At 40.7% G+C, this 25,549-nt stretch overlaps 1 protein-coding gene across 1 annotated transcript in view; it reads left to right on the top strand.

Moving 5' to 3' along the window:
• Positions 1–25,549, top strand: part of MALRD1 (MAM and LDL receptor class A domain containing 1) — a 476,497-nt gene that overhangs the window by 181,053 nt on the left and 269,895 nt on the right. The window contains exons 20-22 of the mRNA XM_039526296.1: positions 12,861–12,948; positions 16,575–16,751; positions 20,915–21,092. Coding sequence (XP_039382230.1) covers positions 12,861–12,948; positions 16,575–16,751; positions 20,915–21,092 — 443 coding nt within the window. The remainder of the gene's footprint in view (positions 1–12,860; positions 12,949–16,574; positions 16,752–20,914; positions 21,093–25,549) is intronic.

The following is a 25,549-nucleotide window of genomic DNA, read 5'->3' as shown; positions in this document are numbered from 1 at the left end:
TGAGCTAGAATAAGAGTTCGGTCTTCATTCCATGCTGGGTTTTTGTCAACTGATCTATCACAATTTGCAGGTGAAAATCTTTGGCTTGACAGCCCTGTAGATGGAAGCCCTCTTTATGCACAGAATAGATATAGCAGAGGCAAAGCTAGCTTCTTCACACTTCTGGGTCAATGTACCTCAGACCTGAACTAGCAGGAGTGCTTCTCTGTGGCTAAGAGGCTCCTTCATTTCTTGACCTGTTGGATGGCGAGTTATACTAACTGGTTGTGGTTTTGTTATGTTGACACATGCCCACTAAGTGCTGCACAGAGATCACCAGCTGATTTTGCAAAATCTACTGAACAGTCATCAGACAGTAACGCCTAATTTCATATTTGTCATAATCTAGGTAAACAGAAATAATAATAATTTATGGCTGTGATATGCCATCTATCAAGGGACTGCAAGCCATAGTGTTATTCCCAATATAAGGGCAATTGGGGTCCCTCTATCTAAGCTGTGACGTATTTCTTGTATATATATATGTGTGTGTGTGTGTGCAAGTGTGTATGCAGAACCTCAGTATTCATATGTGTACAGCCCAATTAGAAAAACCAAACCAAACAAAAAGAACCCCCCAACCCTGATGTGCTACTGTATTTAACGCACAGGTCTCACAAGAATTTCTCCCCTTAGTTTGTGATAAGTAGAGAGGGGGAGGTGGGGGACTGCAGAATCTATTCTCATTTAAACCAAAGTGCTTTCTCAGAAAGGAAACACTTAACTGAATATGGCAAATAAATTGTGGATTTTATGGGAATGTTTATCCTTCTGTTTGTGTAAACTATACTGAATGTTTTGATAATTTTTATAACATTGTTATAGAAAAATAGAACAGTATTTTTACAAATTCTAAATATTAAACTAATATATATATTTAATTATGATGAGAGAGGGTCCACACAAATGGACTTTAAAATTCTCTAAATATTTACAATAAAAAATCTAAAAAATAAAAATATATATATATATATATATGAGAGTGTTCAACTTGTGTATCTGAATGAAGTGTGAGTGGGTGGAAATCTTTTAGTAGACCCATTTGGTGCAATGATGTATATTCTAATGGCAAAAAAAATAGTACTTTGCTGAAGTATTGTTATAAACTCCAGCAATGTCATCTCAGGCAAAGAGGATTTAGCAGTATAGAAAGGGGGGTGAAGCAGGAAAACCACTATCCAAGACAGGGAAAAACTTTGTTCAATATGGACACTAATTGAGACAAGGGTACTGAAGAAATGTTACTAAGGGCATGGCTGCACTTGCAGATGTAGAGCACTGGGAGTTAAACCAGCCCTTGGAGACCGCAGCAGGGAAAGTGCTGCCGTGTGTTCACACTGTCAGCTGCAAGCCCACTGGCATGTCCACATTTGCGGCACTTGTAGCAGCATTGGGAGCGGTGCATTATGGACAGCTATCCCACAGAGCACCTCTTCCCATTCTGGTGCTGTGGCTTGTGGAAAAGGGGTTGGGCAATGCGGGGCATTCTGGGTTCTGTCCCAATGCCCTGTGATGCATCGCTTTGCACCCAGCAATCCTGGTGCTTCTGTCCACATTTGGCACCATCTTTCAACGTTTTTTGTATTACGCGCTCTGTCTTCCTTTTTGACCTGTGGGAATTAATCCTGAACTTGTGAGAAATATGCTGATGGGTCTCACCAGCACATCACGAACTGCAGTCGAGTTACTCCTTAAACTACAAACTGACAGTGAGGAGTGTGATGATGATCTCAACTCACATAACGCATACGACACGAGATTGCTTGTGGCATTCATGGACATGCTCACCACAGTGGAACGCCGCTTTTGGGCCCAAGAAACAAGCACTGAGTGGTGGGATCACATTGTCATGCAAGTCTGGGATGATGAGCAGTGGCTGCAGAACTTTCGGATGAGAAAAGCCACTTTCATGGGACTGTGTGCTGAGCTCGCCCCCACCCTGTGGCACAAGGACACAAGATTGAGAGCTGCCCTGCCAGTGGAGAAGTGGGTGGCTATTGCAATCTGGAAGCTGGGAACTCCAGACAGCTACCAATCGGTGGTTAACCAGTTTAAAGTGGGAAAGTTGACCGTTGGAATCATGTTGATGCAAGTTTTCAGGGCCATTAATCGCATCATGCTCAGAAGAACCGTGACTCTGGGTAATGTATGTGAGATTGTGGCTGGCTTTGCACAAATGGGTTTTCCTAACTGAGGAGGGGTGATAGATGGGACACATATTCCATTTCTGGCACGAGCCCACCTAGCCTCCAAGTACATTAATCAGAAGGGGTATTTCTCTATGATTCTCCAGGTGCTTGTGGATCACCGTGAGTGTTGCATTGACATTAACGCAGGCTGGTCTGGAAAGGTGCATGATGCACGCATCTTTCAGAACATTAGAGGAGTGAAGTTCTGGAACTGCGTGCCACGGGGAGTAGTGGGGGCAAAAGACATATCTGGCTTCAAGACTAAGCTTGAGAAGTTTATGGAGGGGATGGTATGATGGGATAGCCTAATTTTGGCAATTAATTGATCTTTGATTATTAGCAGGTAAATAGGCCCAATGGTCTGTGATGGGATGTTAGATGGGGTGGGATCTGAATTACTACAGAGAATGCTTTCCTGGGTGCTGGCTGGTGAGTCTTGCCCACATGGTCAGGGTTTAACTGATCTCCTTATTTGGGGTCAGGAAGGAATTTTCCTCCAGGGAAGATTGGCAGAGTCCCTGGAGGTTTTTCGCCTTCCTCTGCAGCATGGGCACAGGTCACTTGCTGGAGGATTCTCTGCACCTTGAGGTCTTTAAACCATGATTTGAGGACTTCAATAACTCAGACATAGGTTAGGGGTTTGTTACAGGAGTGGGTGGGTGAGATTCTGTGGCCTGCATTGTGCAGGAGGTCAGACTAGATGACCAAAATGGTCCCTTCTGACCGTAAGTCTATGAATCTATGAAACACAAGCCTGTTCAGGAAGCTGCAAGCCGGGACATTCTTCCCAGACCAGAAGATCACCATAGGGGAAGTCAAAATGCCCACTGTGATCCTTGGAGACCCCACTTACCCTTTAATGCCATGACTCATGAAACCCTACACAGGGAGCCTTGACAGCAGCAAGGAGCAGTTCAACAGCAGGCTGAGCCAGTGCAGAATGACAGTGGAGAGTGCTTTTGGCCATTTAAAGAGCCGCTGACGCTGTCTGTATGGGAAGCTGGACCTGGCCAATGACAACATCCCCACAGTTATATCCATGAGCTGTATACTCCATAACATTTGTGAAGGGAAGGGTGAAAGCTTCACTCAGGCATGGACCTTGGAAGTTCAACACCTGGAGGCTGAATTTGAACAGCCAGAGACCAGAGCTATTAGAGGGGCCCAGCACGGGGCTGTAAGGATTAGAGATGCCTTGAGGGAGCAATTTGATGCTGAAAGCCACCAGTAATATTTGGTGCCCTGAATGGGAGTGAAGTGCAGTGGTTCCAATGTTAGTAGGAATCTGTGTTTGCTATGTATGATGCACTGACTTGCAGTGCCTGTTGCTTTCCTGGGCTACGGTATCTTTTACTTAATGCAATAATAAAGAATGTTTTCAAAGCCAAAAAATTCATTTATTGAAAAGAAAATTCATTTATTGAAAAGAAACAGAAACAGAAAGGGCATGACACATCTGTGCCATGAGGGACAAGGGAAGGAGGTGAGGTGGGGAATGGGACAATCAGAAATTTGCGTATGTCCTGTTATCATGCTCAGCCTTCCTGTCTGGAGTGCCATGCAATGACTGCTGCACTTCAGGATGGCTAAAATGCATGGTGATGGGAGTTGAGTGCAGTGGGTAAGGGTCATAATTTGCAGAGCTGGGTGGTGAAACTACAGGTGTTGGAGACAGCTGGTGGCGATAAGAATCCAGAGGTTGGGGAAAGTGGGTTGGCAGTGACATGGGGGCACAAAGGAAAGAGTTTTGGGACAAGGGCTGTGGGGGATGGGGGTTGGGGGCAGATGTGCTCTGCCTGCATTGCTATGAGTGACTGTATCAAGTCTGCTTGGCGCTCCATGATGCTTAGCTCCGTGCTTTGGTACTGGCAATCCGCATTCTGCTGGCAGACAGTAGCGTAGCTGGTGGGATTCAGCAGAAGCAGCTGCTTCCGCACAGCCGGAGGAGCCGCAGGGTGGCAGGCCGGCTCGGAAGTGCAGGAGGGAAGGTGAGCCGGGGTCCAGTCTGGGGCGTGGCCAGCGGGGCGGAGCCAAGGGGGGGGGGCTTTTTATGTTTTGTGCTCCCCCTAAGCCGAAAACCTGCTCCCATCAGCCTAGCACTGTCTACATTGGGGGTTAGGTCAGCTTAACTATGTCCCTCAGGGATGAGGATTTTTCACACTCCTGAGTGATGTAGCTGGGTCGACTTAACTTCTGAGTTTAGTCCTGGCCTGAGTGTCTGGGTGTTAAGCAGCTCCATTTCAGTGCTCTGATTCCAGCGGGGTGAAGGAAGTTTCAGGCTAGTTTCTCCCCTCTCTGTCCCCCACTCCCCATGCTTGCTAAAATGCAATTGATCTGTTCCTGCAAACTCCTCTCCCCTGCTGTGATGCTGAGTGGTTGTCTCCTTCCCTTGTTGACTTTGATACTACTGATTACTTTCTATGTAAATTGCATTCCCATTGTCTCTTAATGTACTTTGAAAATACCTCCAGATAGCAAAACCACATTCCTTTGTCTAGAGTGGGGTAACTTTAGTCCTGCCTGGCAGATATACTTTAAGAACATAATTTCCAATGTGTTTCTAATTTTGAATTTATCCTCTGTACATTCACCAGACAATAATATTAATGATCAGTATGTTATTAGCTTTATATTGATAGTTCACATGACACCTTCTAGATAGCGCTTATGACATTAGTGGGTTGGAGTACATTCAACTGGTTAGGCCAGTTAAAACTCACTACCAGATTACAATGATACCCTTGTCGTCTTCCATTGAGATGCTGTTAGGGCAGTGGTGGGCAACCTGCGGCCCATCAGGGTAAGTTGATTGCAGGACATTTTGCAGATGTTGACCATCCTCAGGCACGGCCCCCCGCAGCTCCTCAGATGACTGTTCCCAGCCAATGGGAGCTGTGGGAAATGGTGGGCCACAGGGACGTGCTGGCTCCTGCTTCCTGCAACTCCCATTGGCCAGGAATAGTGCTCATTGAGCTGCACATCTACCAATGTGATATATGCCATCACGTGCCAGCAATGCCCCTCTGCCATGTACATTGGCCAAACTGGACAGTTTCTATGCAAAAGAATAAATGGACACAAATCAGACATCAAGAACTGTAAAACTCAAAAACCAGTAGGAGAGCACTTCAATCTCCCTGGACACTCAATAACAGACTTGGAAGTGGCAATTCTTCAACAACAAAACTTCAAAAACAGATTTAAATGAGAAACTGCAGAACTAAAATTAATTTGCAAACTGGACACTATCAAATTAGGCCTGAATAAAGACTGGGAGTGGATGGGTCACTACAAAAGTAATTTTCTCTCTATTGATATTCACCCCTTCTTGTCAACTGTTGAGAATAGGCCACTTCTACCTTAATTGAATTGGCTTCGTTAGCACAGACCCCCCCCACTTGGTAAGGCAACTCTTATCTTTTCATGTGCTGTGATATATATACTGCTTACTCTATTTTTCACTCCATGCATTTGATGAAGTGGGTTTTAGCCCACAAAAGCTTATGCCCAAATAAATTTATTAGTCTCTAAGGTGCCACAAGGACTCCTTGTCGTATTTGCCATTGAGTCGTTCATAGAGTTTTACCTAAATATGACTCTTCTAGTTTGTAGGCACCAGCTTTCTTCTATTCAATTATATTCTTGACAGTGTAAATACAATAGGGTGAGAAAAACAACAAGGAGTCCAGTGGCCCCTTAAAGACTAACAGATTTATTTGGGCATAAGCTTTCATGGGTAAAAAACCCAGTTCTTCAGATGCATGGAGTGAAAATTACAGATGCAGGCTTATTATACTGACACATGAAGAGAAGGGAGTTACCTCACAAGTGAAGAACCAGTGTTGACAGGGACAATTCAATCAGGGTGGATGTAGTCCACTCCCAATAATTGATGAAGAGGTGTCAATTCCAGGAGAGGCAAAGTTGCTTTTGTAGTGAACCAGCCACTCTCAGTCCCTATTCAAGCCCAAATTAATGGTGTTAAATTTGCAAATGAATTTTAGTTTGTTTACAGACATCCCCCCAAACTGAAGCAAATACTCACCAGCAACTACATACCACGCCACAGAAACACTAACCGAGGAACCAATCCCTGTAACAAACCCCGTTGCCTACTCTGTCCCCATAGCGACACCATCAGAGGACCCAACCACATCAGCCACACCATCAGGGACTAATTCACCTGCCCATCTACTTATGTTATATATGCCATCATGTGCCAGCAATTCCCCTCTGCCATGTACATTGGCCAAACCGGACAGTCTCTAGAGAATAAATGGACACAAATCAGGCATCAGGAATGGTAACATACAAAAGCCAGTAGGAGAACACTTCAATCTCCCTGGATATTCTATAACAGATTTAAAAGTAGCCATACTTGAATAAAAAAACCTTCAAAAACAGACTTCAAAGAGAAACTGCAGAACTAAAATTCATTTGCAAATTTAACACCATTAAAGAAGTTCTATAACTTGAGCTATATTTTGTGCGTTGTGGGCTTGAGCACTCTGGTGCTGATCCAACAACACACATAAATACAGAACTGTGTGAATAACTGACTTTTTTTTTCATTCTGACACGTCAAACAAAAACTGATTATTTCTGGAATTTTCAGCAAATTGAAAACGTTGGGAAAAGATGGTTCGACCTGAAACTAAATGTTTTGGTTCAGATATACTAAGAAAAGCAAAGGAAACAAAGGGCTAGATTAATGGAAACAGAGGAGGAGGTAGTAGTGGTGCCCTCCTCATGACCTTAGGGCATTCAGCTAGGATGTAGCAGTTCCAGGTTTGAATCCTAACTCTGGAGCAAAAACTTGAACCTAGGACTCCCACTTCCCTAGAGAGTATCCTTAGATCTGCCTTTCAGCAAGTAAGCCTTGATTCAAGCTGGATCTGAGCAGTTCTTAGAGCTGGAGAAATCAGAACTATTTATCCTCATTCAAATAATAAGTGAGATGTGAAATGAGCTTCATGGTAGATAAGTTCCCTGCAGATTGTTTTATAATAGCATATTCAGTTTGCAGAGTTTCAGCTGGCAAATTAATTTAAAAGTGGTAAACATTTACAAAGGTTTCACATAGACCCAGCTATATATTGCAGAACTAGATCAGAAACTGACCCTGTTTCCGCTTTTAAACTGGCAAATACAGAGTAGTACTTAAAACAACCTCAGTGCTTTGAACAGCTATTCTTTTAGAAAGCCTGTAGAGAAATCAAAGGTTCAAATAGATTACAGATCCTTAATATGAGTTAGAACTACACTGTGAAATTTGTGTGAACTCATGTGGTTGATCCTGTGGCACAATTGAATGAACATGTCTAGTAGATACTTCCCCAAACAAACACGTTATTTTAAAGAATTAATTTGAATCATGTTTTATACAAAGGTATAGACCCATGATACTAGTCACTGAGTAACTAAAGAAGCCTTCCAAGAAACTCAAATTTTATTTTATTTTTTCTTTAGGGTAGTGAATTATCAGAGGGGGAAAAAAAAATCTTGAGTTAAAATTCACTAGATAAAACACTTTTTAGAAAATACCCAACCTGTTTCTATGTTTACATTGCTAATCTGCAGGACTCCTGCTCTCTTTCTGTGAATACAGTCCACCGAAAGATGTACATTAGGTCTTTCAGTATCACAACAAGGTGTAACAAGGACGATTATTTCCATTGTTCCCAAAAGGTACATGTGCTTTCACACTGTCATCATGCAAAGAACTGTCCCCTGCAACTTCCTATACCTGGATATTTAATATCCTTTAATTAAATGATAAAGTCCTTTTGGTAGGATGAGGGAACTAATTCTCCCTCCAAGGATAAGGGGCAGTGGTGAAGTCTGGTAGGGGGTGACAGGGTGAAGATGGGTTCAGAATTTGAGGAAGTCATGTTTGTGGGTGTATGTGCAGGAAATTTGTGGCTAGAAGCCATCAGCTGAGCTGACCAAGGTTTATAGCAGCAAATCACAGCACAGAGGTCACCAGCACATTTAAGTACAATAATAAGATTGTTTTCAGAATGCTCATTTTTATTTTCGGAGTATTAACTATATGATGAGCTAATAAAAACACCAGTCCTTGGCCTGAATTTTAGTCTGGGATACAGTTGTTAAATAGAAAACACTGTCAAGTTATAATTTAAATGCTGCACATGTGACTGACTAACTGGATTAAAATTGAACACAACTGAATTTGGAGTGTTGGCAAGTTACCTGTATACCTTCTTGTGTGGTGTTCACTAAAAATGGCTATCCTGATTTGTCCTATCACGGTGCCTTTTTTATAATGCCAGTATTAAAGAACGCTGATTGAGGTGTAACATGGACTCCATTTTAAGTTAAATGGAAAACAAAAGGATGGGATGACTATTTAGGATATGATTTATGTGTGTTATGGGGAAAAGTAACGCTCCTCGTTGAAAGGACAGGAGACTTGTTTTCTTGCAATAATTCTGTTGGTTTTTTTTATTAGAGGTTTTCATTTTAGGCACACATTATGCTGGATTAATTAATATTCTCTTCAAAAGCATGCTTTTTAAAAACAATCTTTCATGCATACATTAGTTAATTTCACCAAGAAACTAGAACACTATGCAGTGAATTAGTCAGTGAGAAATCACAAATGAGTGTCATCTTGCAACTCAGTACTTGCTTTGTCTACAGGACCATTGTTCCATAAATAAATTGCTGTTTTTGTACCTGTTCTTTTTATTGAATAGCTTTCTTTGATGTTGTCAACTATATGCAACATTAGAGTGGAAGCAGCATCCTAATTATTTAATGTTTGCACAGTGCTTTAAGATTTTATGTTATTTACAATCACGTGATATCCTAGTGGCAAACTATTCTTGCAATTTTCATGTGGACTGTGGGCAGGATTGTGCATTTTCCTACACGTATTCAGATGGGGGCATAAAGGTGAGCAAAAACCCCTGAATGGGTGACAGGTTATGGGCTACTATTCCCCTTCCTATTCACATGACCAGGGTGTGGAAGGAACTTGACCTCCAATACCCGGGTTACTGCAGCTGAGTTAATGCATAGGGGAACTAATCCGTACTAGGTAAAGCTCTGGTGGAGATTACATGCCCCTTGGTCTCCTCCTGGGGTTTGATTCTGCACCATTGAAGTCAAGGGGAATTTTGCTATTAACTTTAATGGGAGCAGGAGCAGGGCCCTGAAACAGTGCAACTACATGCTGCCCTTTACTCAGGGATTATGGTAACTCCACAATGAAGCCTTAAACCATCAAATATATGCAAACTCATATTTGTGAGGGGAATGTAGGAGCATATCTAAAGCAAAAAAAGTAATTTACCCCAGCCCTCAATCTGTATATTTTCCAGTAGTAAGAGTATGGCTAACTATTCACTACTGCCATTGTAGTAGCTAACCATTCACCATTCATTTCCTCTTCCTTGCCTTTACAGTATTTTAAGGTAGATTCCAGCTCCTTTAGTGGACGTGACTCCCACAATTTTAATCACACAGGATTCTTTGCCATGCCTTAGGGGACACCATAATTAAAAACAGGTATAATAATCATCAACTTTATAATGACTTTTATTATTAAAGAAAGAAATAAAGATATTACACAGAACATCACAAAACAGAACACAGATGATAAACAATTGTTATTTCCATTGTATTCTTTCCTGTATGTCTCCCTGGATGTGGAGAGCTTTTAACAGAGGTGGACCTCCCTTTTAGAATGCTTAAGAATGCTCGGGTGGGCATGCTCTTCTTTGGTAAATTAAGACCAAAATTAGCAAGGAGACCTGTCTTAATAAACCATAATCATTTTGTAGCTGTGCTTGAGCTAACTGTCTCATCTCTCCATGTTGTCTTCACTGGCTGCAGCAGCAGCGTTTTAACGTGGCTTGTGTAGTCACGGCACAGCGCTGGGCGAGAGCTCTCCAGGGCTCTAAAAAAACCACCTCCACGAGGGGCATAGCTCCCAGTGCTGGGGCACTGTCTACACTGGCACATTATAGCACTGAAGCTTGCAGTGCTCAGGGGGGTGTTTTTTCACACCCCATGAGCAAGAAAGTTGCAGTGCTGTTAAGTGCCAGTATACACAAGCCCTTAGCAAAGTCACTGAGGTTGTTTGTTTGGTGGTCCTCTGATTTCATTCTTCTTAGCAGTCTTGCTTGTGTAGACAACTGGAAGAGTTGTAATGAGTGCTATAAAATTAAGGAGAGCAGAAAATTCTTGAGTACCTTTTGAGTAGGTTTAATTAGAGGCTTTCTCCTGCAAAGTGTTGGGTAGGAAAGCCCACTTTAATGTTTTATGGCTTCTGATAACCTCTCCCATGCTCCCACCCCCACCCCAGTCTTGCATTCTTCTAAAGTCAGGACAAATATTTTTCAAAGTCTGTTGTTTGAAATAAAAATCATATCTGTGCCAAATGATATTTTAGACCAGAGTGGTGTTACATTTTTTGATAAAGACAATTTGTTGTCTGTTGCCTTTTTTCCTTACACTTCTCCTTAGATTTATGACCTGTTGTTTATAGTATTTACAACTGGCCATTAAAACTTCTATTAAATATTTTGTACAAAGCACAAATTGCAATAACCAATAAACACTTTAAAACATAGTACAAAATGGAAATAGTATAGAATTAAAACTAAGTAGTAGTTATAAAAGCTGCATTTTAGAGTCTTCATAAACATACTTGGATGTAGTAAACATGGTTTCATGGCCAAGGAAGTGTCACCTTCCTTTGACACATGAGACTTTTAACTATGGAATAGAAAGTAGAAGCTTCCTGAAATTTCTTTAATTAATTTGAATATCTTATTTAATAACATAAGCAACCAAAACCATAAGGTAATATTGTTATATTCTCCATGCATTGCGGGCATAGCAGAAGAGTAGGTATCTCTTAAAATTCAGTAAAGGCACAGACAAGTTTATAATGATCCTATATTATAAGAATAAATTATAATAATTTAATGATAACAATTTTTCATCAATATTGAGATTTATCTAGCACAGTGGTTCTCTTAGAGAGTAAAAACAAGCATCTGTAATTCTTTTTTCTATGTTGTTGGGGACCATGCCTGCTTGAGATGCAGTGCTGATTTCGGAAACTGTACATGCTTTAAAAGAGCTAATTAACTATAGGACAAAAAAATAATTAAAGCATAATATCCAAATGTATATTTCTGAGATGGCATTTGATGCCAGGATGCTTTATTCAAAATGCTACTGACATTTAATCTAGACACTTCCTCACAATTACCACATGTCTTTGGTGACTTTATTTGGAGTTGTGGTTCATTAATTTTTGGAAATAAATGTTCTGTTTTTGCAGTTTTAGACATTATTGCAAAAACATTATGTTTTTGTAGTACTGTGAAGCAGTACTGTGGCATCTTGTTACAACTTATTTTTTGTTCCTTTGTGTGAACTTGGTATTGAGTTCCAATGTCATGTGTTGAGACTTGCATTTGAGTTTTTAACCAGCATTTCATGGGCTTTGTGGAAACTCATTCCTGTGTGCATGTTATTTCAGTAATTAACTATGATGTTTTTTTCTTGGTATACACAGGTTATTAGCTTTCCCTATATAAAGTAAGGAAACCAGGACAGTAAGTGTGGCAAGGGCTATATTACTTAGTAATTGACCCAGTCACTCATGGGAGTCATCTTTGGTGTGATTGAACCATAAGTTGGGCAGAGGGACAGCTGTACCTTGCAAGACAACTTAAAATGTTTTGGGGATTCTCAAGGAGGTATTGGATCATTACAATGGGGGTGATCTAGAAATCTTGTTGCGTGTGGGGGGGAACCGAGATGAATTTTTTCTCCCTTTTTTAATAAAAAAGTTCTCATTTTTCAGTAAGCTCTAACCTTGATAAACATCCAACAGGGAAACAGGGAAGCCTGGTACATTTTTTAAAAAAAGAGAGAGCATTTTAAGGGAGCTGTATAAGAAGTAAGGAATTTTTTAAAGGAAAGTTAAAATTAAGAACATTGAAGCTGACAGGGTCTCCGTAACTGTATTGGTTGTGACATCACAGTGTTTGACAGTTCTGAATCATTCAAAAGGAAAGAAGCTAATTCTCTTGCCTGTTGTTTATTCTAAATACTAATCTGTTCTAAGTTTTGGCAATAATGAGAATAAATGTATCAAGTATCTGCTATTTTAATGAAATATGTACCTCTCTTTAAAGTTTGCTAGAGTATATCTGTATCTAATTATTTTCAGTTTAGTGGGAATTCTCATAAAAGTATATATCTTTTTCACATAACTATTAAAATAAATATGATTAATGTTATTACAGTAACTACTAAAAGAGCTAATCATAGTGTGCCATTTATTATACCATCTTGCCATCATTTTACGTCACAATGTTTCAGTGGATTTAAATGTGACTGTATAACCAACCACATTAATGTCATAGTTCACTGTGATGAATGTGAACAGCAGAGAGCATTGATAATGATTAGTCTCTTTCATGAAGTGTTACCAAATACAGTATCTCCACAAGAACAAATTTAAGCTCATTTTAAAATCATGAAACATAGTAAATGGCTCTTCTATCAATTGATATTTAAATATCTAATGAAAAGTGAAAGTCTAGTATATGCTGACAAATGGTTTCGTAATTATTGTTTCCCTAGATCTTGGTGGAAGGTACTGTGGGAGACGGTTTCTGTGGAGACATTGGAATAGATGACTTGTCCTTTACAGACTGTAGCCTTTACAATGGTGAGAACAAAGTCCGAAAATAACTATAAATCTCTTTGCACCCAGAGCCCTGGGACTTGTAATTGATTCATTTTGGTTAATAATGTCAGTGGAGGAACTTGTTCTGTAAAATGAAAAGCAGCTCAAATCTTGCCTCTCCTGTCTAACAATCAAATCCCAACTAGTTTTCCCATATGTCCAACCCTGCTACCCAGAACCTTACACCATCCCCTGGTAACAGTTAGCTAGCAATGTCCTGGAAATGTCCTCAAGCAGGTTCAAGAGTGTGCTTATTGAGTACAGAAAGGAAATATTGTGGCAATCGACATCTGGAAAACTAATTAGTGAAAAGCAGAAAATGTGATTTGATTATTACCTGTTCTGTTCATTCCCTCTGAAACACCTGGCATTGGCCACTGTTGGAAGACAGGATCCTGGGCTAGATGGACCTTTGGTCTGACCCAGTGTCAGGGTTCCCTCCCCACTCTGAACTTTAGGATACAGACGTGTGAACCCACATGAAGACCCCCTAAGATTATTTCTACCAGCTTAGGTTAAAAACTCCCCTATTCCTTGGATTAGGTAACGCTGCCACCACCAAGTGATTTAAACAAACATTTAGGGAGGGCCACTTGGAGCCCTACCTTCCCCAAATATCCCACCAAGCCCCTACACCCCCTTTCCTGGGCAGGCTTGAGAATAATCCCCCAAGGCCCAACACCCCCTTTCCTGGGGAGGCTTGAGAATAAATCCTCACAAATTGGTACAGGTGAACACAGACCCAAACTCTTGGGTCTTAAAACGATGAAAAAACAATCAGGTTCTTAAAAGAAGAATTTTAATTAAAGAAAAGATAAAAGAATTACCTCTGTAAAATCGGGATGGTAAGTACTTTACAGAATAACAAAAGACTCAAGAACACAGAGGATCTCCCCTCTAGGCAAAACCAGGGATAAACTTCCCTCTAGACAAGGAAAATCACAAGCCAAAATAAAAGTAAGCTAACACATTCCCTTATTATTACTTACTAATCCTAATGGAGTTGGATTGCTTGCCTTCTTGATCTGTCTCTGGCAAGCACACAGAACAGACAGACAAAGAACAGACAAAACAAAGCCTTTTCCCCCTCCCCAGATTTGAAAGTATCTTGTCCCCTTATTGGTCCTTTTGGTCAGGTGCCAGCTAGGTTACCTGAGCTTCTTAACTCTTTACAGGAAAAGGATTTTGTGCTTCTGTACTGTACTGTATACAGAACGGTGGTTACCCTTCCCTTTATGACACCCAGTATGGCCGTTCTTATGTTAGATATACCTGGTATCCTGAGTCCTGACCGTATAGAAAAAGGAAGTGCCTCTTGATACTTCAGCTCAATGTCTAAGATCAGGTTAGATGTGTAAGGGGAAGAAACTGTGCTCAGATGCCTGGGGACACTGGCTAGAAAATAAGCTCTGTAAGACAGAAGTTCCAGTATCTAGGGGTGGAGGGAAAAAATGTCAGCAGCTCTAAAAGTCAGTCACAGGAACTCATTTTCCATAACCAGCAACAAGGTAATTTGATTTCTTGAAGGAGCACCAAACTTCTAAAGCAGTGTAAATATATTAAAATTTCACTCAGCAAAATTCATTCCATCTTTTGACTGACACAGAGAGAGAGAGAGAGAGAGAGAGAGATCTGCACATACATATGTGTATAATCAATGTAATGAAGACATTATTCTGACAATGTCAAAACAAAGAAGTCAAACACACACTACAGTACACAAACAGTTTTAATGATACTACTGTCTGCCTGAAGTCTTCACTACCTAATTTGGTACAATGTCTACAGAAACATCATACCTTGTGTCCGAAGACATCTACAAAATCCCATGCCTACCGTGTTTCATTACAAAAACAAAACAAACAAACAAAGAGTAAACTTCCAAGAGGGCTGGTGTTAGCTGCAGAAGAAAATGAAATGTAATATATGGTCTGACAGCTAACTGACAGTAGTAAAAGAAAGCAGAAGAACAGCAGACATTTTAGCACAAAATGATTTTCCTAGAATTGCTATCTTAGCAGACTCTCATGCAGACAAACATAGTTTTAACATGCACAGACTTCTTCTAGGCAAAATGATTAGGTCCAGCAGGACTGTACTGCATGCTGTATGCTTTTTTCATGGATCATTTCCCCTTTTTTAAAATCAAATCTAAATAGTGCACAATACAACTTTATTGTGTATGGCATCTTTCACACAAACAATGTATAAAGTTAAATGATACAAAGTTAATGTAAAAATATCTGCAATGGTGGAGGGGGAGGGAAATTAAGAGATATAGACAAAGGAGCAAATATCTTCAGCTGACAAATGAAACTAGATAGGGAGGCAGAAGGATTTAAGAAGTCTGTTCCAAATGATAGAGATCCAGGGGGAAAGGCCCCAACACAAACAGTGGTGAGTTTGTATGAAGAAACAGAGGGGGCTGAAGGTGGCCAAAAAAAAAAAAAAGGAATAGAGGGATGATCATAAATGAGCTGGGAAAAGGGATAAACAGTGAGGTGGTAAAATTTTCAGATGATACAAAATTATTCAAGATAGTTAAGTCCAAAACAGACTGAGAAGAATTAAAAATGGATCTCACAAAACTGGGTGACTCAGCAACAAAAAGGCAGGTGAAATTCAATGATGAGAAATGCAAAGTAATGCACATTGGAAAATATAACCCAAACTATACATACAAAATGATAGGATCTAAATTAGGAGTCATTGTGGATAGTTCTCTGAAAACATCTACTCAATTTGGAGTGGCAGTCAAAAAAGTTAACAGAATGTTGGGAATCATTAAGAAAAGGATAGATAATAAGACAGAAAATATCATATTGTCTCTATATAAATCCATGGTACGCCCATATCTTGAATACTGCATGGAGATGTGGTTGCCCCATCTCAAAAAAGATATATTGGAATTGGGAAAGGTTCAGAAAAGGGCAACAAAATGATTAAGGGCATGGAACAGCTTCCATATGAAGAGAGATTAAAAAGACTGGGACGTTTCAGCTTGGAAAAGAGATGACTAATGGGGGATGTGATTGAGAAGATGTGGAGAAAGTTAATAAGGAATTATTTACTCCTTCACATAACACAAGAAGCAGAGGTCACCCAACGAAATTAATAGGCAGCAGGTTTAAAGAAAACAAAAGGGAGTACTTCTTCAGGTAACAAGCACTCAACCTGTGGAACTCATTGCCATGGCATTTTGTGAAGGCCAAAACTATAATGGGGTTAAAAAAGAATTAGATAAGTTCATAGAGGACAGGTCCATCAATAGCTATTATCCAAGATGGTCAGGGATACAACCCCATGCTCTGGGTGTCCCTGGCCTCTGACTGCCAGATGCTGGAAGTGGACTGTGGGAATTAGGTGCTTAAACCTGATGAGAAAGGAATCCAGTGGAGAGGAAATTGGCATGACACAGTCAGAGTGGTGGGACAGGAAGGTGATTGTCAAAGTAACTTTTTTTTTTCTTTCAAATGGACCGAACAGCAAGGAGATGATAACAAAAGGATGTTAGATAGGAGGAGATTCTCACAGCAATTCCACAGTTCAGGTGCAGAGATCAAAGAACTGTTGAATAAAGACATTGTTTGAATTATTTTTTTCATAAGGAAATTTGCCAACTATCTCATCAACACCCTCGGGAACTTCAGTTCCTGCAACACTCCCTACGAACAATTGCACAGAGAAGGAATTTGTCTGTAGAGAAACGGGCCACTGCATCCAGATGATCCAGAGATGTGATTTCAGACCTGACTGCTCTGATAAGTCTGATGAGTCCTCTTGTGGTCAGTGAACTAATTATTATGCTGTACTAACACATTAATTCTGAGATATTAAAATATTTAATTATTCCATATCTTTATTTGCTATTCTGTATTTATGTCCTGGCATTAATCTTCATGTAAGCTTCCCCAAAGAAAGACTAACCTTCAGCTTTGTAGTATGGGAATCTGAGATGTTATGCATCTTCAACCTTCCAATGTGCGGACTGGAATTTGACACTTTATATTTCAACTCAAATTACTTACTCAAAAGCTTATATCACTTAGTGTTTAGTTGCTATACATAGCCATTTTTAGAAAAAATAAATACAGTTTCTCAAATTAACTGAACCAGTAATTACTGCTCATCTTTTTAAAGCAGCAAGGCAATTGTTGATGAGCAAGAAATTAAGATAATATGGCATTAAGGGAAGAGTGGATATAGCCAGAAGAGTTACAAAGAAGTAACTTGTTTGTTGCTCCTGATGGATTTCTAGTATCAAGATACTTAATAATAGAAATCAGACTGTTGCTTTATATTTGTGTCTTAAAATATAGTCCTTGATAATCCTGGTCTGCTAGTTCACAAGAGGAAACTATTTAGACTACCCCTTCAGGACAGGAACTGTGCCTATATTAGAGGTGTGGGAAACCAGAATTTCCAGGTTATGGGAAATTCTGCAATTTCTAAATTTGTTTTCATTCTGAATTTGAATGAAACATTGAATTTCAAAAATTGCCACAAAACTACATTTTTTTTAAAAAAATATGTTCAATCAAAACTTTTAGTTTTGATTTCCACTTTCAAAAAAATCATAATACAAAATAAAATTGTTGTCATGAAAAGCAGTTTCAAAATTGGAAACATTCGGTTCTGAAAATGTTGAAATGGAATGTTGTGATATTATTGAATGCTTCATTTAGGTCTTTTTCTAAATGACATGTTGTTGAAATCAACACATTCCCATGCACAATTTTGATTTCAGTGAAAGAGCATTTTCCAGCCAACTCTAGTCTAAATGTTTGTTCAGCACTGAATACAATCAGCTGTTATGGATCTTCATAGTACAAATAAATAATAATAAATGATTTTTAAATTTTTTTAATACTCATGAAACTTCCTTGAATATAGCAGTTTCTTCAAAATTATTTGATTTTAATTTCACAAATCTCTTCAGTTTTTTCCTGTATAGATTGATTATGAATATTGAAAAATTAAGATATTGCATGCATATGATTGGTCAGCCAAATCACATGGTATTGTTTTTCTTTCCTGATTAAATGTGTGAGAATTTATAAAGTTAAATATTTTGTTTGTGTATGTACGAACATAAAATATATTGTCCACAAATACACTCGCATGTGATTTTGATATCTACTTTCTGTTAACATTTGTTTCAGTAAAACATTAGGCACTGAGTGTCCATGGTAAGTGAGCCATAATGGAAAAAGTGGAAGTGATTTACAAATTCAAATATTGATGGACATTTTCATGCAGTATTCATCCAGCTCTAGTTACTGAGGAGAAACACTGAAGTGAAACTTTAGCATAAAGCAGAGCTCACTGGGTAGAACAAGTTTTTTCTCACAAATTCACTTTGTCTGTCTTCCAAGTCACCCTTCATCTCTTCAGGGGGATAAATGCTATGGAGAATACTGCTTAATCTACTGCATGCAATCTGAAGTCTGCAGTCGCCACAGAAATGAATGCAATTCATCGCTTAAATGGCAATATCTGAATATGCCTGAAGTACGTCCTGCAGGCAGCAATCTGTGCACAGGAGGGTGTTATCCACTGTCAATTGCACTTTAAAGCATAATATTTATATAACACGTAAAACTGTAAAAGAATATGTGTCACTTCTCACTGTCAGAAAGCATTATTAATCTTATAGATAATTAGGCAGAGACATTGGTTGTGGTTAGCTTTACTGTAACTTTTTAACTAATAAAGCTGCTCTACTAGCCCCCCCTTCATTCCCCAACCTCTAGTCCCCCAAAGAGGTTACCCAGGACAACATGTTGTCCTCGCACATTATAACTTACCAATACAGAGATCATCTAAGGCAGGGATCGGCAACTTTTGGCACGCGGCCCATCAGGGAAATCCGCTGGCAGGCCGGGATGGTTTGTTTACCTGCAGCGTCCGCAGGTTCGGCTGATCGCAGCTCCCACTGGCCGCAGTTCGCTGTGCCAGGCTAATGGGGGCTGCAGGAAGGGGCGGCTAGCACATCCCTCAGCCCGCGCCCCTTCCCGCAGCCCTCATTGGCCTGCAATGGTGAACCGCGGACAGTGGGAGCTGCGATCGGCTGAACCTGCGGACGCTGCAGGTAAAGAAACCATCCCAGCCTGCCAACGGATTTCCCTGACGGGCTGCTTGCCAAAGATTGCTAATCCCTGATCTAAGGCTTGGTCTGCACTGAGCGAAGTAGTTATAGTGGCCTAGCCCCCGGGATAAACAGCTCTGCATTGATGGGAGGGCTCCTCCTGGTGACATAGCCACTACCTCTTGGGGAAGTGGAGTACCTACGCTGAGGAGAAAAGCTCTCTCATCAGCATAGGTAGCATCTTCAATAAGTGCTACAGTGGCACAGCTGCAGTGCTGTAAGTGTACATGAACCCTAAGCAGCACCAACCTTTACAAGCTGCATGGGTTAGCAATAAAACTTTCACATTCCCCTGTAGAATCCTCAGAGCGGTCCCCTGAACTAACCTGAGCTAATCTGTTTGAGCCTCCTGGAACCTGACAGGGACTCATCCTGCACCACAAGGCAAATTTGGAGTTTCTATAAAGTATTTTGGAAGTTACACTGCAGTTGATCAGTTCCCTAAGTAGTGGAAATGACCATTAGTAAGGCTATGTTTTAGACACAGTTATTTTTAGTAAAAGTCACAGACAGGTCACAGACAATAAACAAAAATTTACAGCCCGTGACCTGTCCATGACTTTTACACCTCAACCCCAATATAACGCGGTCCTCTGGAGCCAAAAATCATACTGTGTTATAGGTGAAACTGCATTATATCGAACTTGCTTTGATCCGCCAGAGTGTGCAGCCCCACCCCCCTGAGCACTGCTTTACCGCGTTATATCCAAATTCATGTTATATCGGGTCGTGTTAAATCAGGGTAGAGGTGTACTATATACCCCTGTCTAAAACTTGGGGAGGGGACGGCTTGGGGCTGGGGGGGCACTGCAGGAGCTGTGGGGAGGGAAGTGTGACGAGTCTGGGGCAGGCTCCCTGTCCAGCTCCTGAGCTCCATGTGCTGCCTCTGCTCTGCCCCAAGCTCCGGTTCTGCAGCTCCCATTGGCTGGGAACCGCAGCGAATGGGAGCAGTGGGGGCAGTGCCTGCCAGCACAGGCAGCACAGGGAGCTAGAAGCTGAGGGAGGAGAGTTGCTGTAGCCCTCCCAGGGAGCCCTCCCTAGATAAGCGCTGTCCTGCACCCCAACCCCCAGCCCTGAGTCCTCCCACACACCCAAACTCCTGCTGTTGGGGGGGTGGGAGGATGAGACTGCCCCAGCAGCAGCTGGTGTGACTGGCCCAGTGGTTGCCTGAGCTGCTCAGGTGGCCCCCAGGCGAGGCACACCGGCCGCTGCAGAAGTCCCGGAAAGTCACATAATCTGTGACCTCCATGACAAACACAGAGCCTTAACCATTAGCTTCTGTGTGTGGGGACACTGAGTGGGACAGGGCAACTGGAATACTCATTTGTCCCATCTTCAGGAAGGGATCAGCTAAGGCACAGGAGGCTGAAATACTACCCAAATAAGGCATTCAGATATGATTTGGATTGCTAAAATAAAACTAATTTGCTTTTTTGAGTTCCCTTCATAAAGTTGCTATCACAGTGATAGCTAATGGCTTTTACACTGATATCTTCGCATATGACGTCACCAGAGGAAATGGGTCCTTTTCATATATAATATGATCTGATGTTAGACACCAAGGTGAATAATGATTTTTCTCCCCAGATTAGAATTTATTCCTTAGCCAATAATATAGTGAGTATAATTGGTATTGTGACAATAGGGAAAAGCCATGCTTATTGATGCTGTATAAATACTCATTAAAGAAACTAAACTGCAATTCTCTTATACCCAATTGTTCACTAGACCCAACATCGACAGTCTGATCATTCCCAGTTAGTAGACATATACTAAGTATTCTAATTTTTTCTTGTAAAGCTGTGGAAGTTTGTGATTTTGAAGGTGAAAACCTATGTGAATGGTATCAACCAGTAACAGAAGTGGCAGCAGCAACTGTTTCAGTCCATTCCACTAATGCATTCCAGTGGGGCCTTGGAAATGGAGCAACCGTGCATCCTGGGGAAGAAAACCACAGGCCATCAACTGATCACACAATGTGAGTAAGATGTTCACACCTACACACTTACCTCTTGGGACTGTATATGGTTAGTCAGCTATGGCACTTGTGAATTCTGCTACCATTTGCTCATAAGTGTCAGTGTTAAGTTATTCTAGACCTGTACTAAGAGCAGAATTTGGCTCAGTGCATGTGAAAATTGAACTCTCTCCTAACATATAAATGTCTTGTATACCATTAGCAGGGGAGGAGAATTGCTGCCCCACCATGTCCTGCACAATGCTGAGTTTTCATCTGCAGCAGTACTAGCTCTGAGATGAGGCAGCCAATCAGTATTCCCGTAGGGACCAGGGTGTGAGCAATCATGCCTAATGCTTAGAGTCAGGTGCCTGAAACCAGAACCAGGGTCAGAGTCAGGTGCCAAGCCAAAGGTCAGAACTGGAGTCAGGGTCAGGGTTAGGATAGGAGCAGAGACCTGGAATGAGGCAGGAAAGCAGGAACTGGCAATAGAAAGGGTTCTGAAACCAAGAACAGGCAGGGCGCAGGAATCAGGCAAGTAGGCAGGGTCCATAGCAGTTGCCAGCCAGCCAGGCACAGCTTCCTGTGCCTCTTTCTGGTTTAAGTAATGTGTCCCTGCCACTCAGGGGACATCTCCTCCAAACAGAAGCTTTGTGGGCCCTCTGTGAGCTAGAGCTTCACTAGCCCACTTTTCCATATCTTTGGGTGAGTGGCTAGGCGGTGGTCACAGTCTCAGTCCTGCCTGGGGGCTCATGGCCCAGATTCTAGGGCCTGGATTACTAGCTGATGTGTTAGATCTGAGAATACAGATGGAAGCAGACATGGGCAGCATGTATAATAGGCCAGGGGAAGCTAAGCCTTCCCTAACCCAGGTCGTGGCCCCGCCCTCACTCCCCTTTTCCCCTAAAGCTGGTGGGAGCTCAGCTCAGGCCAGCGGCCTGGAGCTTGGTTGGCCGGCCACTCAGGCTGGCCAGAGGCCTGGAGCAGCTCGGGTTGGATCAATGCTAGGGCCGGTTGGTGGCCTTGGGATCAGGCCAGTCCTCGTCCAGCTGGGGGTCACGGCAGCTGGTGGCCCAGGATTGGGGAGGCTGGGGCAGGCGGGCCAGTGCTTGGGCCAGCTGGTGCAGCTAGGGCAGTCTGGCCAATGGCCCAGGGATTGGGAGAGCTTGGGTGGGTGGGCTGGTGCTTGGGGCAGTTTGGCCAGGGCTCTTCTGGCAGTAGGATGGAGGGGGGCCTCGGGGCCCTGGCAGGCAGGTGGGGAGGCGGAAGGGGAGGGGTAGGGGCAGGGCCTTGGGAATAAGGAGTGGGCTGGGAGCTAGCCTTCGCGAAGGGGGGGTTCACACACCACCCATTGAAGCAGTGACTCACTGCTTTGAGATTGTGGATAATTTAAGGGTATGCACTAGGGCTGATGATTAATTGCAGTTACCTCGCGTGATTAACTCATTAATTGTGATTAATTACATTGTAAAACAATAGAATATACATTGAAATATATTAAATATTTTTGATGTTTTTCTACATTTTCAAATATATCTGTTTCAGTTACAACAGAGAATACAAAGTGTACTGTGCTCACTTTATATTTTTATTACAAATATTTGCACTGTAAAAATGATAAAAGAAATAGTATTTTTCAGTTCACCTCATATAAGTACTGTAGTGCAATCTTTTTTTATCATGAAAGTGCAACTTACAAATGTATTATTTTTGTTACATAACTGCACTCAAAAACTAAACAATGTAAAACTTTAGAGCCTACGAGTCCACTCAGTCCTACTTCTTGTTCAGCCGATTGCTAAGAGAAACAAGTTTGTTTACATTTATCGAAGATAATGCTGCCCATTTCTTAATTACAATATCACCTGAAAGTGAGAACAGGCATTCGCATGGCACTGTTGTAGCTGGTGTTGCAAGATATTTACATGCCAGATGCGCTAAAGATTCATATGGCTCTTCATGCTTTGGCCATCGTTCCAGAGGACTTGCTTCCATGCTGATGAAAGCTTGTTAAAAAAAATAATGCATTAATTAAATTAGTGACTGAACTCCTTGGGGGAGAATTGTATGTTTCCTGCTCTGTTTTACCCACATTCTGCCATGTATTTCATGTTATAGCTGTCTCGGATGTTGATCCAGCACATGTTGTTCATTTTAAGAACACTTTCACTGCAAATTTGACAAAACGCAAAGAAGGTACCAATGTGAGATTTCTAAAGATAGCTACAGCACTTGACCCAAGGTTTAAGAATCTGAAATGCCTTCCAAAATCTGAGAGGGATGAGGTGTGGAGCATGCTTTCAGAAGTCTTAAAAGAAAAACACTCTGATGCACAAACTACAGAACCCAAACCACCAAAAAAGAAAATCAACATTCTGCTGCTGGCATCTAACTCAGATGATGAAAATGAATATGCATTGGTCCGCACTGCTTTGGATCGTTATTGATCAGAACCCATCATCAGCATGGACACACGTCCTCAGGAATGGTGGTTGAAGCATCAAGGGACATATGAATCTTTAGCACATCTGGCATGTAAATATCTTGCAACGCCGGCTACAACAGTGCCATACAAACACCTGTTCTCACTTTCAGGTGATGTAAACAAGAAGCGGGCAGCATTATCTCCTGCAACTGTAAACAAACTTGTTTGACTGAGCAATTGGCTGAACAAGAAGTAGGACTGAGTGGACTTGTAGGCTCTAAAGTTTTACATTGTTTTATTTTTGAATGCAGGTTTTTTTGTACATAATTCTACATTTGTAAGTTCAACTTTCATGATAAAGAGATTGCTTTACAGTACTTGTATTAAGTGAATTGAGAAATACTATTTCTTTTCTTTTTACAGTGCAAATATTTGTAATCAAATATAAATATAAAGTGAGCACTGTACACTTTGTATTCTGTGTTTTAATTTAAATCAATATATTTGAAAATGTAGAAAACATCCAAAATATTTAAATAAATGGTATTCTGTTATTGTTTAATAGAGTGATTAATTGCACGATTATTTTTTTTAATTGCTTGACAACCCTAGTATGCACTATTGAAGTCTTTAACCACAGTAGAGACTTTTACAAAATTGTTTTCTCTATTATTGATTGAGATGTTGAATCTAGTTATAAATGTATAATGATGAGACAAATCATCTATCTTGGTGATGCCTGGGCATTCACTGAAAATTATTGGGAAAAGGAGCAAATATTTGTTTCTTTGCTTCATGGTGTTAAACTTTTTCATGATTGTCCATCCAGTAGAGGGGACAATGTATGCAGAACCATTTCCCTTCCTTATGCTCATGGTGTACTGTGCAGTACAACTGAAACTGCTACAGACATTCAATGGAAACTTTGTAAATAATACCTCTCACATCTGTAATGCAGAAATTCATCATATTGAAAAATAAATCCACTCACTTTGCTCTTTTGTCAATAGATCAATGCTATCAGGATATTGTATTTTATAGTGATAAAATTCTACGAATGTTGTAAGCAATGGCTTATGTGCTCATCTCTAGATATGCAAACATCACTTTTGTTAACAGAGATTCAAAAATGAAAAAAGGGCCTTATCCCAACTGCTAAATTTGTATACCAACTTGTAGGGCTTTGTGCATGAAAAAAACCAACAACCTGGAGATTCAATTTTAAAGGCTTTAGTTTTGAGAATTTGACCTTAATGTGCATTAAATGGGTTGAAAAGATACAAAGTGAGCCAGCCTTTTTCCTCTAAACAGACAGCAACAACAAAACACAAAACCTATAGTCCACATAAGAAAAAAAATAGACGGGGAGGAACAGTTTAAGGAGCTCAGTCTAGTTTTAATACTTGTATTCTAGTTGATTGCTGACCCAAGTGTTTAATTTGCTCGGATTTTGCTCCTTCGTCTTAAAGAATATGGTTGGAATGATGCCTTTTGGGGCAGAATTTGCCATATGGACATGCCAGAAATCTTGAATAGAAGCCTGGAAGGAACTCCTTTATATTGGCTCTTATGTAGGGGAAAGAAAATCTTCTCCTAGTGCTTCATTCCTGTGTGTGTTTCTTATACTCTCTCAAAGGATATTATTGAAGTCAAACTGTCGATTCCAGATAGAATCACTATGATAATTACTAGCTCCCAATAAAAATATTCATTTCATTTGCATAATGAGCAATAATTTGCTTTTTCATTGAGATTTGCTACATTTAGTAAAGAATATGAAATTGTACTTTAAAAAAAGACTAATTCATTTAATTTATATCAGAATTATAATATTGACTATATTATAGATTGACTATATTGAAATATCTCCATTATCTCTATCTCTATCTAATCTGTGTGTGACCACACACACAAGTATGCTAGACAGACACATACATACTTCTATTTAATGTTGTATGAAAAAAATACCAATAGGCCAGATATACTTAAATACAAGCTTCTTTCAGTGATGTGCAACTCGAGCTCCAGTCAAGAAACATGGGGTTTCTATATG

The sequence above is a fragment of the Mauremys reevesii genome, linkage group 2 (assembly GCF_016161935.1).
Source record: "Mauremys reevesii isolate NIE-2019 linkage group 2, ASM1616193v1, whole genome shotgun sequence".
Classification (NCBI taxonomy): Eukaryota; Metazoa; Chordata; order Testudines; family Geoemydidae; genus Mauremys; species Mauremys reevesii.
Note: the sequence above shows the minus strand (reverse complement) of the source record. Positions and strands in the feature narration are given on the sequence as shown.